The sequence below is a fragment of the Mus pahari genome, chromosome 2, assembly GCF_900095145.1.
Source record: "Mus pahari chromosome 2, PAHARI_EIJ_v1.1, whole genome shotgun sequence".
Lineage (NCBI taxonomy): Eukaryota > Metazoa > Chordata > Mammalia > Rodentia > Muridae > Mus > Mus pahari.
The window spans coordinates 103,928,810-103,943,461 of NC_034591.1; the positions used below are offsets into that span (position 1 = coordinate 103,928,810).

At 43.0% G+C, this 14,652-nt stretch overlaps 1 protein-coding gene across 8 annotated transcripts in view; it reads left to right on the top strand.

The window, feature by feature from the left end:
• The window catches only part of Aak1 (AP2 associated kinase 1), a 151,875-nt gene that overhangs the window by 76,244 nt on the left and 60,979 nt on the right, over window positions 1–14,652 (top strand). For all 8 annotated transcript variants that reach the window (XM_029535038.1, XM_029535037.1, XM_029535041.1 and 5 more), the window contains 2 exons: window positions 3,031–3,149; window positions 13,768–13,876. In XM_029535038.1, coding sequence (XP_029390898.1) covers window positions 3,031–3,149; window positions 13,768–13,876 — 228 coding nt within the window. The remainder of the gene's footprint in view (window positions 1–3,030; window positions 3,150–13,767; window positions 13,877–14,652) is intronic.

The window sequence follows — 14,652 nt, forward strand, 5'->3', positions numbered from 1 at the left end:
GCCATCTCACCAGCCCCAAATTCATTGTTTTTAATAGCTGAGTAGTAGTACTCCATTGTGTAAATGTACCACAGTTTCTGTATCCATTCCTCTATTGAGGGACATCACACATGGACCCTTTCATAGGCATAGGTGCTTAATAGTGTGGTTCTGACTATGTTGGGTATAGTAACCCTTTGCTCTGCTGTAAGAGTTATCAGGATTGTAGGTATTACAGATCTGGCCTGGCCTGCTGAGTTTTCAACCCTAGCTGGAGAGGTCATGTTTCTGCAGCACTGCTCCCATCTGGTGGCTATTATCTCTCATTGCAACAGCATGACCTGCTTCAAAAGGAGTGGCTTGTCCTTCCGGATGTTAGGTACCACACTTTAAAATGCCTTTAAAATACAAATTCTTGGGAGTGGGAACATTCGTCAACTCTTTAGGTAAGAAAGGCAAAAACTGTGATGAACAAACTATGAACTAATGTGTATATTTATAAGTCATTTTTAAAAACCTTGCGGAGCCTGAGTTGTCAGTAAAATGAAGGGTTACTTATTTCCAGTGAAGGAAATACTCATTTGCATATTCAGTTCAGCTTTGCCTTGTTATATGAAGAGATATTTGGTGGTGGTGTTTTGTTTTGTTTGTCATGATAGATGAAGTGGAGGGAACCAGTTTGGGGGCAGTCAGGATAATGATACTTCTTTCAAGTTCTGCCCACAACTAGCTGTGAAGCTCCTAAAGCCTCTCTTCACTTCTTTACCACAAAACAGATATGTCTGCTGGGGAGGGGCTTTATGATGCTGCTCTTCCAATCTGTAGCTGAACGAAACCATAAAGTATTCAAAATATCTGGCAAAATAAATATCTTCTTGGGCTATATATAAAACAATTATGATTGTAAATAGAGGGTTTTATATTTTTGCAACTACTGTCTCCAATTCTAATACATTGTAAGCTATTCCATGGTTCCAACAGATTTTTTTGATGGGGGAAGTTAAGATTAATGGTGCTACAGTATGTATATGTACTACTAGACAAGACTAATGCATAGTTCTTGCATTTAATTTTTGTTGCATCTCTTAAAGATTGTATATTCTAAAAATATGCATCTTGGAATTTAGGAACTGTGTACTGGGTATGGTGGTACACATTTGACAATCTTGGGTTTTACCGGGGCAGAGGCAGGATAATCAGCTCAAGGCAAGCAAAGGCCACATGAGACTGTACCTCAAAAAAAAAAAAAAGAAAGAAAGAAAGAAATTTAGGAAGAAATAGGGATGGAGAAGAAGTGAGAGAAGGCTTAATTTTTGATGCTGAGTGTTCTTTTTTAAAGAGCAAGTACTCAGCTGGGTGTGATTGCACACGCCTTTAATCTCAGACTCAGGAGGCAGACGCAGGTAGATCTCTGAGTTCAGGGATGGCCAAAGCTACACAGAGAAACCTTGTCTAGAAAACAAAAAATAAAAAGTAAATACTCGCTGGGCAGTGGTGGTGCACGCCTTTAATCCCAGCAGTTGGGAGGCAGAGGCAGGGGGATTTCTGAGTTCGAGGCCAGTCTGGTCTACAGAGTGAGTTCAGGACAGCCAGGGCTACACAGAGAAACCCTGTCTTGAAAAAACAAAACAAAACAAAAAATGTCAATACTCAAAAATGCTATACATTAAATTGATAATGGGGCAGTTTAATCTATTGCAAGAAAGTAAAAGCTGTGGTTTGGGGTTTTTCTTGTTGCTGGTTGAAAATATTACAGACACAGTGGTTGCTGTTACAGATTCCATAGGAAGTTTCAGTGTTTATCTGAATACTAAAGAGTGTAGTTGTAGTGACAGGCAATAGATAGACATGCAGTCTCTCTTAAGTCTTGGTCACAATGTGGATTTGGATTCATTTGAGTACATTAACATATTTTTACAAATTAATATATGTTTTTATTAAAGTAAGGGACAATACTTTGAGTAAGGCTCTACTGGCTGCATGGAATAGATTCCTATCTAGGATATCTTCAACAGTTCCTATAAGACTAGTAAGTGCTGGGGACAGGAACTGAAGTGTCTCTCACTGGGCTGCAGTCAGAATGGCTCCAGTGGACCTCTCGGGGCCTACGATCTCAGTGTTCGCTGCTTATCTGTCACCTTTGCAAATGACTGCTAGCTCAATACAACCTCAAAATGCTATTACAACCTCAACTCAAATTCTCATACCCATGACTTCCCAGTGTGTGCACTTCTATCCAACTTGTACCTACTTGTATAAAAAATCAGTTAGCGATGCTTTTGCTCCTCAGGATTGATGAACATGACATTTGAGTTAAATGATGAAGGTATGCAAGGCAGACAGTTGGGCTGTGTGCTCCTCGGAAGAACTGATGCTTCTTCCAAGTCTTTGACCTGTGATTGTTTGCCACCCTTGTCTATCCGACCCTCATAGCAAAGCATTGCACACTTCAGACGGTGCTTGGAGGGGAGGTAGAAGTTAGGAGCTCTGAGATTGTGTGGAACTCCAAGACTGCACTAATTTAGCGCATCTGAGAATTCCATTTGCAGTTACATAAGTGTCTGTCTGTGAATTGTGAACTGTCTTTGGGTAAAGGAAAGAAGGGTGTTGGTCAGTGAGTCCTCCCTCATACTGGGTCTTCTTTCTCAAAGACACAGGCAATGAAGGTGCAGGAGTCTCCTGTTACACTTGAATGGGAGGTGGAGCAAGGAGGGGAAGAAGAAAAGAAAAGGAGAGTCCGGAAGTAAACTGACAACTGTTGATGTTAGCAAGCACTGAGAGAATTTTCTAGCTTCTCTGATAAGAAAGGAAGTACTGGGCTTAATAAGAAGACTCTTGTAGTTTCTTTGGAAGGTTCTTCCTTGATTCTGGGGTAGAGATTTAGGGTGTCTCTGACTCTGGCTGTTAAGTTCCAAGAGTGGCAGAATGTCGTCTAGGCCAGGATGGTTTGGAGCCTGACTGGTGGCAGTGGCAGTGCCATGAGGGGTGCCAACAGTAGCTAGATTTCCTGACTGTCTGCACAGGACTCATTTTCGTGTGCTTTTCTCACAGGTGGATTTGCTCTTGTCTTTCTGGTGAGAACAAGCAATGGGGTGAAATGTGCCTTGAAACGGATGTTTGTCAACAATGAGCACGACCTCCAGGTGTGCAAGAGGGAGATCCAGATCATGGTAAGTGCTGTACATCGTGACTGTGGCTTCTTCTTTTTAAACTATATATCACATATTTTTTAATTTCTTAACAATGTGTTTTGATCATATTCGTCCCCTTACTCCAGCTCTTCTTGGGTCCTTCCCCACCTCTCTACCCATCCAGCTTTTGTGTTTTCTCTCTTAAAACCTGTTAAGTTCAGTTCTGTGTTGGCTGACTAATTTAGGTGTGGAGCCTGTCCTGAAGTATGGTAGATATACTCACCATCGAAGGGAACTGACTTTTCCTCCTCCAGTAGTAATCAAATACCAATAGTCCCTCCCTCAGCTAGGGGTAGGCCTCACGTCTACCTCCCCTCCTTCATGCTGAAATTTTGTCTTGTTTGAACTTTCGCAGGTCTTGTGCACTATTCATAGCTGGTAGGAGTTGGTGTGTGCATTTGCCCTGTTGTGAAAAACACTGTTTACTTGATGTCTGCTCTTAAAATCTTTCTGCCCCTCTCCCACATAGATCCCTGAACTTGAAGGGGAGAGGTGTGATACAGGCATCCTAGTTAGGGTCAGCACCCCAGAGTCTCTTATTCTCTGCACATTGACCAGTTGTGGGTTTCTCTGCTAATTCCCGTCTACCTCAAGAGACTTCTCTGATGAGTGAGGGGCAGTGCACTAAGTGAGTATAGTAATAAGTCACTAGAGTCAGTTATTTGTTGCTGTGTCAACTTAACACAATAATAGTAGTAGGTTTGATCCTCCAGCCCATGACTTACCCAGTGTGGCTGCTTAACACAGGTATACTGTGCTGCCTAGGAAAGTCACTGGCTGACACCTTCCTTAAGTTGGCAGCAAGAGCTTACACAAAGTGGGACCAACAACCAGGGTATCCAGGGCTCTGTTCCTGCCTTGATTACCTCAACTGGAGACTGAAGGGGAAAAGGAACTTATTGAGGGAACTGAGCAGTTTAGCTCAGAAAAAATAGTTTGGGACCTTGGACAAGCATTTAATATGGAAAGCTCAACTCTCTGGGAGCTGTTCTCTCTGCCTTCCATCAGTTGCCAGCCCTTTATTGTGGTCTGGTCTTCAACTGCCTGAGTCCTTCTGTATCCTGTGAACATGTCCTGACACAACTTTATGCTTTTTATAGTTTATAGTATTACTTCATAATACTTTGTGATTCCATGTATAAAAGTTTATGAATAGGTATAATTTTTTGTAGAGTTATACCTTAATTTAAAAACAAACAAACAAACAAACAAACAAACTTACTAGGAGAGATGACTCAGCTCTTAAGAGCTTGTACTTTACTTCTAGAGGACCAGAGTTCGATTCTGCCTTAGTCAGGGTTTCTTTTCCTGCACAAAACATCATGACCAAGAAGCAAGTTGGAGAGGAAAGGATTTATTCAGCTTATACTTCCACATTGCTGTTCATCACCAAAGGAAGTCAGGACTGGAACTCAAGCAGGTCAGGAAGCAGGAGCTGATGCAGAGGTCATGGAGGGATGTTACTTACTGGCTTGCTCCCCCTGGCTTGCTTAGCTTGCTTTCTTATAGAACCCAGGACCACCAACCCAGGGATGGCACCACTCACAATGGGCTAGGACCTCCCCACCTTGATCACTAATTGAGAAAATGCCTTACAGCTGGATCTCATGAAGGCATTTCCTCAAGGGAGGCTCCTTTCTCTGTGATAACTCCAGCTTGTGTCAGGTTGACACACAAAACCAGCCAGTCGAGAGTCCTAGCACCCATATCACAACTACCATTATAACACTAGCTTGAGAGAGCCTGATGCCTCTGGCTTCTCAGAGCACCTGCACGGGCAAGCTCAGAGGTACACAGACACATAATCAAAATAAAACAAACCCTTTGATACTTACTAATTTATGCAGACTTAAATTTCTACCATTATTAAAGAGTCTATTTCAGAAGTTGATGCTGCTGTGTTTATGATGAAATTGTATGCTGCTGAGAAAACAGTAACTGGATTTAAAAGAAAGATTGTGGGCTGGAGAGATGGCTCAGCAGTTAAGAGCACTGACTGCTCTTCCAGAGGTCCTGAGTTCAATTCCCAGCAACCACATGGTGGCTGACAACCATCTGTAATGGGATCTGATGCCCTCTTCTGGTGTGTTTGAAGACAACTACAGTGTACTCACATATATAAAATAAGTAAAATGAGAAAGACAGACAGAAAGACAGAAAGACAGAAAGACAGACAGACAGACAGACAGACAGACAGAAAGAAAGAAAGAAAGAAAGAAAGAAAGAAAGAAAGAAAGAAAGAAAGAAAGAAAGATTGATTGGCCTTGGTGTGATAACCAGAGCAGAGTGAGACTTCTGGAGAGCTTCTTAGTTGTTATTTGTTGTTTTTGCTTCTGCTTGACAGAATGCACAATAGAAATGTTTAAATATGTACACGTTTATTTTTGGTATTTCCACAGCTTTTGTTTATACCAATATATTGCTTCACCTGGTAATTTTAAGCAGTTCTGCCATCACAGTGTGAGTTATTTAAAACAAGAAACACAATAGTTTTGACAAACTGCTTAACACGTAGAAAGTAGTTCACTGAGAGGATGAAATGGATGCTTGGTGGTGGCAGAGACAGAGCCACATGAATCACCTAGAGGTGACTCCTTAGTGCTCCAGATTTTAAGACTTTGGTAAAAAGCAGTAATAAGGGCTGGTGAGATGGCTCAGCGGTTAAGAGCACCGACTGCTCTTCTGAAGGTCCTGAGTTCAAATCCCAGCAAGCACATGGTGGCTCAAAACCATCCATAAAAAAAATCTGATGCCTTCTTCTGGAGTGTCTGAAGACAGCTACAATGTAAACACATATAATAAATAAATAAATAAATCTTTAAAAAAAAAAAAGCAGTAATAAAAGTTAGGTGAAAGCCTAAAACTCAGCATATTTGGGAATGAACAAATACTGCAGAACCAGCCAGCCACTCTCAAGGCACAAGACCACAGGGATCAGTCTGTGATGGGTCTAAGGTCCTCTGCTTGCCCCATCTCATGCACTTGGGAGGTTCCTGGGTATTCCTGCCCTCCCCCTTCCTTCTCCTTCACTTCTTCCTTCTTTCTACTCCTCCTCCCCTTTCTAGCTATCCCTTCCCACATGCTTGCTCAGCTGTCCCTCACCCTCTCATCTCTGCTGCTGCTCCAGCTCTTCCTAGAATGCCCTTCCCATTCTTTTACCTATGTTAGAAAAGCAATCCCATTCTTTCCCCTTCTCCCTTCCATTTGGAAACATGAGGACTTGCTTTGTGCTAGCTAAGAAACCAAAGAGCACAGGCCTGACAACTCAAAATTAATGGGTCCAGTTAGGAGCTTAGTTGTATGGGATCATGTTCTGGTTCAGTGATGCATTAACATGACAAAGCTAAGTCAACTTGGTAACAAGAACACATCAGACAGGCCCACACCATCCTCCTGTGCCACCTCAGAATCCTAGAGGTCATCATGGTAGTTGATTCTTCGAATGTGCTTCCTAAACCACTTTAGTTCTTGGTTTTTACTTCATCTCAGCCATTGTTCCTGTGGAATATAAGGATTTGGCTGTTTTCATCCTGCAGGGCACCCCCTTTGAGGTATTAGCTTTATTCTCATCCAGCATTCATTGGAATGCTGGTCAGTTTTGGCAGTAGGTTGGCTGTGATGACTTTGGTTTTCACATGGCTGTGAGAAGGATCTGCTCCTGGTGCATCTCCTGCTGGGCTGTCAGCACTGCCGTGTTCCCCTGTGGCCATTCTTATTAGGATTTGTATCTGTCCCTCCTTTGCTCTCAGTTTTCTTTGTACATTTCAGCAATGTGATCCCAGGCTCTCTTCCCTTAGTGTGGCAGTTTGGATATGCTTGGCCAGGAAGTGGCACTATTTGGAGGTGTGGCTTTTTTGGAGGAAGTGTGTCACTATGGGCATGCCTTTAAGTCCATCCTCCTAACCACATGGGAGCCAGTCTTCTAGCAGCCTTCAGATGAAGATGTAGAACTCTCAGCTCTTCCTATACCATGCCTGCTTGGATGTTGCCATGTTCCTGCCTTAATGATAATGGACTGAACCTCTGAACCTGTAAGCCAGCCCTAATTAAATGTTTACCTTACAGGGGTTGCTACGGTCATGGTGTCTGTTCACAGCAGTAAAACCCTAACTAAAGCACTTAGCAAGTCATGCTTTAAATGTGTAGATGTAGCTAGTTTTCTGCTGGATCACTCTGAGGACTTGTCCTAGGACTGACTGGATGGACCCCACACTGGTGATGACTCACTCGTAGCTGGAGTTCTCTGGAAACAACTTGTTCCTGTTGTGGAATTCCCCGGGCTCCTGAACCTTGGCCTCCCCTTGGGTCAGCCTCCCCAGCCCACTTTCTCCCTCAGCCTCCTTCTGTGGAGGTGAGCACCCAACAGCTTCTCCGTCTGGTTTGGGCTTCTAGTGTCAAACTGAAGGAGGTTTTATTTATCCCTTAATTCTGAAGACTTTCTCCTGGTTTTTTGGTTTTTTTGTTTGTTTGTTTGTTTTGTTTTGTTTTTTCCCTCTTAAATCTTAGTTTTACACTTGTCCACGAACTATCTTTAGTTCACTTTTATATAAGCCTTGAGGCTTTTGTTGAAGTTTGGCTTTTTGCTTATGAATGGCAAATTGTTCTAGCACCAGTTTTGAAAAGGAACGCCCTGCTTCCCTGGTTGTGAAATGTCACTTGAACTGGAATTGTAGCCTAGTAGTACCATACTTGTCAACATGTACATGGCCCTGGGTTTGACCCCCAGCATCCCCTGCCCTAGGAACTTAAATTGTGGGGATCCATGACTAGATCTTTCTTTGTTCTCTTAACAACTGTATGTATATCTCTCTACCTATTTCTTCTAGTCTTGGTTATTGTAGCTATATAGTAGCACCCCCTCCCCAGCAGAGTTTCATGCTGTGAAATCTTGAACTCCTGATTCTCCTGCCTTTATCCACCAAGTTCTGGTATTGTAGGTATATGCTACCACATCCTGCTATTAAACAAGATTCTCCCAGATTTTCCTCAGAATGCTTTAAAATATTCTAGTCTATAGTATATTAGTTTTTTTTCTCACCAGTGTGACAAATGTCTAATAAAAGCAACTTAAGGAAGGATTTTGGCTCATGGTTTAAGAAGAGTTACAGTTGTCCTGAAAAGGAAGACATGGTGGCAGGAGTATGAGACAACTGGTCACACTGTTTTCAGGCAGGAAACAAAGAGAAAGGAAGTGGGGTTAGTTCATTAAAACCTCAGAGCCCATCCCCAGTGACCCGCTTTCTGTGGCAGAGACATACCTTACAAAATAGCAGCACCTGGTGGGGACTGACTATTCAAACATGTGAGCAAGCCTGCTGGGGGCATCTCACATTCAGTTCACAACAGAAAAATATACATTTTGGAATAATCTAGAATTCTGATAAGAAGAATATTAAACCTGTATTTCTATTTGAGGAGCATTGACATCTTTTCTGTGTGGCATCTTCTTATAAATGAACATGGTTGGGGCTGGAAAGATGGCTCAGTGGTTAAGAGCACAGACTGCTCTTCCAGAGGTCCTGACTTCAATTCCCAGCAACCACATGGTAATCCATCTGTAATGGGGATCTGATACCGTCTTCAGCTGTGGCTGAAGACAGTGACAGAATATGTACATATATGAAATAAATATGGCCAGAGCAGGGCCAGAGTGAGGCTAGAGCAAGCAGGGACAGGAAAAAAAAAAATGAACATGGTCTGCATCTCCATCCCCTTACATCTGTGAGATCTTTTACTACCAATTATGTGCTTTTCTGTACACAAGCTTGTGAATATCCTTAGATTTATGGCAAAGCTTTTTGGTTTTAGTCATTTTAAATGATTTTGTATATCTTCTCCAGTACCAGGCCTCACCCTGCGTGTTATACCTCTAAATTACAGCCCCTAACACTAGTTTCAGATTAAAAAAAAAATCCACGGGTTTTGTGCTAGTATTTAGGTATACAGCTAACTTTTATACTATATCCTGTCAGTTTGCCAAACTTGCAATGAGAGATGGCTTTCTTGCCATCTGGAACTTGTAATATTCCTTTGAGTAAGAATGAGACATTCATCCTTGCTTTGTTCCCAATCTTAACAGGAAGCATTCAGCCCTTTATCATTAAATGTAAGGTTGACTTTAGTACTTTATACATTTTTTAAAAATCAACATGACTTGTCATCTGTGGTAGAACCTCCATCAAGATGCTAACTTTCATGTAGGGTAGCTCTGAGGGAAGGGGTTTCTCCTGGTCAGCAAAAGCAAGTTAGTGTGAGAAAAAGCAAGTTAAGTTGGCTGTTGTTATGCTTACCATTAATTTTACATTGTTCTTTTATAATTAACAATAGTAACTTATTTAAAGAAACAAGGCTTGCTTGTCAGTTATGTTTCCATTGGAAGATAGAACAGCTGCCTTGGGTGTCAGAACAATCTTTACAACTGAAACAATGGGTTGGTGCTAATGTTAGGGATGCGAGTGAAGTCATAACGTGGCTCTTAAGTTAATTTTAACCAACTTTACCAGCGTGGTTCAGTGAAAGCAAAGATTACAAGCAATGTGAGTAGAAAGCCTTAGATATTTCAAAGGTCAGTTAACTCAGACTGTATGTGTATCTGTGATGTGGCTGAGGAAAGCAAGAGAATGTAGTTTTCAGCTCTGCCAATGCTGGTGCAGAGGCTGACAGTGTTGGCTGACCCCTCATGAATCAGACTAGACCTCCAGCACTCCATTCACCCCCTGAGGGCATCCCTCTGCAAAACAACAAATGAAGCAAGTCACAATAAAGCCACATAGCTCTAAATGAAGGGACATTCAAAGTGGCCTTAAAAGTATGTCAAAGAAAGTGAGACTGTCCCATTACCATCTTCTGAAGAGACCATTATTTTGCCTGGTCTTGACTCGTGTGGAAGAAGTAGTTGATGTAAATGTACAGTTGCTGCTGATGGGGTCTTGTACCAGAAGGTGAATTGGTGAGCTGCCCCTTCGAAGGTTAGAATGGAAACTGGCTTAGATTTGATTGATGAACTGGCTGTTTATTTCCTTGTGGACTGGCAGCAATCTTCTGAGCAGCCAGCATTTGTGGACCAACCACACTTAGAGTGCTGCTATAGGACCTTGCTAAGGTCAGTGTCATTGAGTAGCAGTATAGCCCAAGGCTACCGTGTCAGGGTCTGCTTTACAGTGGAGTGGGATCCCTCAGTGATCCGTAGTTCTATTAAAATCTGAGGTGTGGTGCTCTGTAATAGGACTGTAGGTGACATTTTTAAAGGTCTATTCAGTAAGTACAAGATTAATTGAAAAAGTGTCATAGTTTGATTTTTCTGTTACTCTATAAAACAGTGACCAAAAGCAAATTGGGGAATAAAGAATTTATTTCATCTTACACTATTTGGTCACGGTACATAGAGAAGACGTCAGAGCAGGAACCTGGAGGTGGGAACTGAAGCAGAGCCCTAGAGGACTGCTGCTTATCGGCTTCCTCCTAAGCTTACATTCAGCTAGCTTTCTGTGCATCCCAGGCCTACCTATCTAGGAATGGTTCAGCCCGCAGTGCCCACACCTCTCTCCCATCAAGCAATCAAGAAAGTGCCCAACAGACATGCCCACAGTCCCACCTGATAGAAGCCGTTCTTCTGCTGAGGCTTCCTGGGTAACTCGAGCTTGTGCCAAATTGGCAGTAAAAGCTAAGCAGTGTAGAAGGGGGGATAAATGCAGGTGTAGGAAAGAGAAAAGAAGCTTGAACTTCTTAAATAGCAGAAGCTCAACAAGCTCTCCAGAACTGAAGGCCTGCCCAGTTTCCTTCACTGCCTGACTAGAGTTATAGTGTTTGTTTGCCTGTGATCAGTTCCCTGGAAGAGGTAGAAAGGAGGTGTACTCGTGAACAGGTGAGAGGAGGTACAGACACACCCACACCAGAGATGTAAACCAAACATCTCCCAGGTATTGGAAACTCTAATCTACTAAAGATGGTCTTCTGGCCTCTCAGGCATGCATGATCACATGCACATACCCACACATAGACACACACACATAGACACACGCACACACACACACACAATTTTTAAAAAAATGTTTCTCTGCAGTTCTTCCTACTTTTGGGGCTTTGTAAATAGAAATGAATTTTAGAAAGGTCCATAACAAGATTGAAAAGTAGCGGGAAGGATAGGGTCTGAAATGCTTTCTGTGTCCTAACGCTTGCGCTCTGGAGTGTCTTTGACCTGTGTCGCTCTGACCTGTGGCCTGAGGCAGCAGCACTGAGGCTTTCACCGTATTATTTCTTTCCTGTCCTGTTTTGAAGATGACTTTGAAGATGCCGAAAGCAAAACCATAGGTTGGAGCCGGGTGTGGTGGCGCACGCCTTTAATCCCAGCACTCGGGAGGCAGAGGCAGGTGGATTTCTGAGTTCGAGGCCAGCCTGGTCTACAAAGTGAGTTCCAGGACAGCCAGGGCTACACAGAGAAACCCTATCTCAAAAAATTTAAAAAAAAAAAAAAAAAAAAATTCCCGGCAATCCCTTCGGCTGGTGAGATGGCTCAGTGGGTAAGAGCACCCGACTGCTCTTCCGAAGGTCCGGAGTTCAGATCCCAGCAACCACATGGTGGCTCATAACCATCCGTAACAAGATCTGACGCCCTCTTCTGGAGTGTCTGAAGACAGCTACAGTGTACTTGCATATAATAAATAAATAAATCTTTAAAAAAAAAAAAAAAAAAAAACATAGGTCGGAATCCACTTTCCTTTGTCCTTATTGCAATGTGCAATAGCCGCCTTTGCCCTCCCCAACTGCTTGCAGAAAAGTGAATCACTCTGTGATGGATCCACTGCCTAGCACAGTGGTTCTCAGTATGTGGGTCATGACCCCTTTGGGAGTCAGAAAATACAGATATTTACATTACGATTCATAACTAACAAAGCAGCAATGGAAATGTTATGCTTGTGGGTCACCACACTACGAAGAACTCTATAAAAGGGCCGCAGCATTAGGAAGGTTGAGAACCACCAGTGCTGTAATCCTAGCTCCCCCTCTGACCTGGAGGATGGTCCCACCAGCTCTCCTTGGCTTCTGTAGCTCACAGCTCTCATTCTCCAGTGTGGCTTTCACAATTCCTGGCAATTTTTCCTTTGGGGCAGTTCCTTTCTTATATACATGTTCTGAGAGAGTAATCCACAGACACTGCTCAACTTAATCTTTCTCATCCCATCCCATCTCTTCTCTAAAATTCTTTTCACACAAGTCTCCAGAAGTTTCCTGTGGGCATGCTCCTGTGATTGTCCGTCTCTCTTGGGGGCTGCTATTCTGTGTCAGCGGTGCTTTCTGATCCACTGTGCAGAGGGGGCATAGTGAGCATTACTGTTGATGCTGAGGAGTCAGCTGTTTACCTGATACTTGAGGCTGCCTCCTGGGCTAACTTTGTCATTTTGAGCATTGGAATATGCACTTAGGGTAGTCAAGAACAGCTTTTCCATGGACTCTGAGAAGCTGGAGCAGCTCTCCAGACTGCCCCACTGTCTCACTGGACCAGTCGAGAGCCTACGCTTGAGTCAAACACAGACTCATAGGATCCTCCCCTAAGTCTTTAAAACAAAAGTAAAATGGTATAGTTAATTCACAAATCTTTATTTTACCTTGCATTTGTATAAAAGCCATAATGTCCAGTTTCCTCATGTTTTCTTTCCCCAACCTTCGGGAACCCTTCTTAATAACCTTGGGAGTACAACCATCACCATAGCTATCTGCTCTGTGGGCCAAAGTGTGAGGAGAGTTCCAGCGCCTGGGTGGTGCTCAGGAGCACCTGTGGGAAGGATTAAATCCCACGAGCAGCAGCCGAGTGCTGAGAAGCAGTTCAACTGATGCTGCATCCTCCAGCCAGTCGGCCGTCTGGGGCCGCTTAAGTATGACTGAGATGCTGGCTCTCTTAAGTATAGCTGAGATGCTGTTATACTCTCTTCAAAGCTTGCAAGGCAGGGGTTTGTTTTAGTATATATTTTAAAGAGAAACTGTTAAAAGTCAAGTTGGAGCATATTCAGAAATGTGTCCGCTTTCCTTCATAAATTTGTGCAGGCTACCCAACTAAAACCCTCATGATTCCTTTGTTCAGGGAAGACACTGCTTTGGAAAGAATTCTGTTAAATGCTGCAGGTATTAAATCTTTCTCTACCCCTGCCCCCCACACACACACACACAAAAGAGAAAGAAAGTAAAAACTCAAGCTGAATTCACTTTTGCCCCCATAAACAGGAAAACCATTTATTTTCTTTTTCTTTGTTAAAAATGGCCAGTTTAAGTCGTTGTTGTGGTTCTCCTCCTCTGCAGTATTCCTGGATGTTATAGGGTCTGTGCTTCTGGTTTGGGTGCAGCACTAATACAGTGAGCAAGTGGGTGTTCCGTGTGCTTCATTCTCTCCTCGTTCAGGAGAATTGGGGATTCAGCAGGATGGTGGGGTTGCTGTTGGAGATCCGACTAGGCTTCTTAAAGATCACTGGAAACTCACTCGCCCTTTTCCACGCTGTTAGTGTTGTCTTTGTGTATTTAAATTGTCTGTGTTATTGGAACAACTGCTAATTCTGCCCCTAGTGTGTCTGTAACTGACAATGTACTTCTCCACTCTTGTTCACAGAGGGACCTATCAGGGCACAAGAACATTGTGGGCTACATTGATTCTAGTATCAACAATGTGAGCAGCGGCGACGTATGGGAAGTTCTCATTCTCATGGACTTCTGCAGAGGTGTGTGCTGACTGACCCTCCTGAAGCTCTTGCTGCTGGCAGTTTCATGGTCGAGGACATGGGGATCATGCCACATACTGTCCGTTGCACTCTGAAGAAAATGCTCCGCTTTCACAGATGGGAAAGCAAATGCAGGCCATGCTGCTTTTGGTTATGATCATGACCACTAGGGCTATAGTACAGGTACAATGAATTGAGAGCAAGCACTAGGTAATTCCAGGCCCAGTCTCCATAGGTGCAGAAAGACTTGTCTGTGTGTCTAAATGAGATCTCATGAAAATGAGAAAGAGTGTTCTTTATTGAGGTTTAACAAACAGTGAAGGTATACAGTAAAAGCCCAGTGCTGATCTCACAGAGACGGCAGCTTTCCTGCATCTCACACTGCACTCACGCACTGCTCTCCTGGGATGGAGTGAAAGAACCCTCTCTGTAGAAGCAACCCTCATCTAGCTCCAGAGCTGGAATCCTGGTAAAGCTAAATTGAGGGTCTGCTGCTTTCAACTGTAAATACATGAAAGTTTGAAGTTTCATCCATTTATCCTGAGAAATTCAGACTGTAGCACAGATGTGTTGGGAGCTGATATCCCATGCACCCATTGCTTGGAGATTTGGCTCTTTGGCCTTAGCAGCTGATGTTATAAGCTTGGGTCATTCATTGCCTTACTGTTTGATACCCTGTTTTGTAATTGCCCTTAGTTTCAGTAACATTTTCTAATTTTAAAGATATTGTTCAGAAATTGTTTCTTACCTGGTAGATGTGATGTTAACAAATAGTT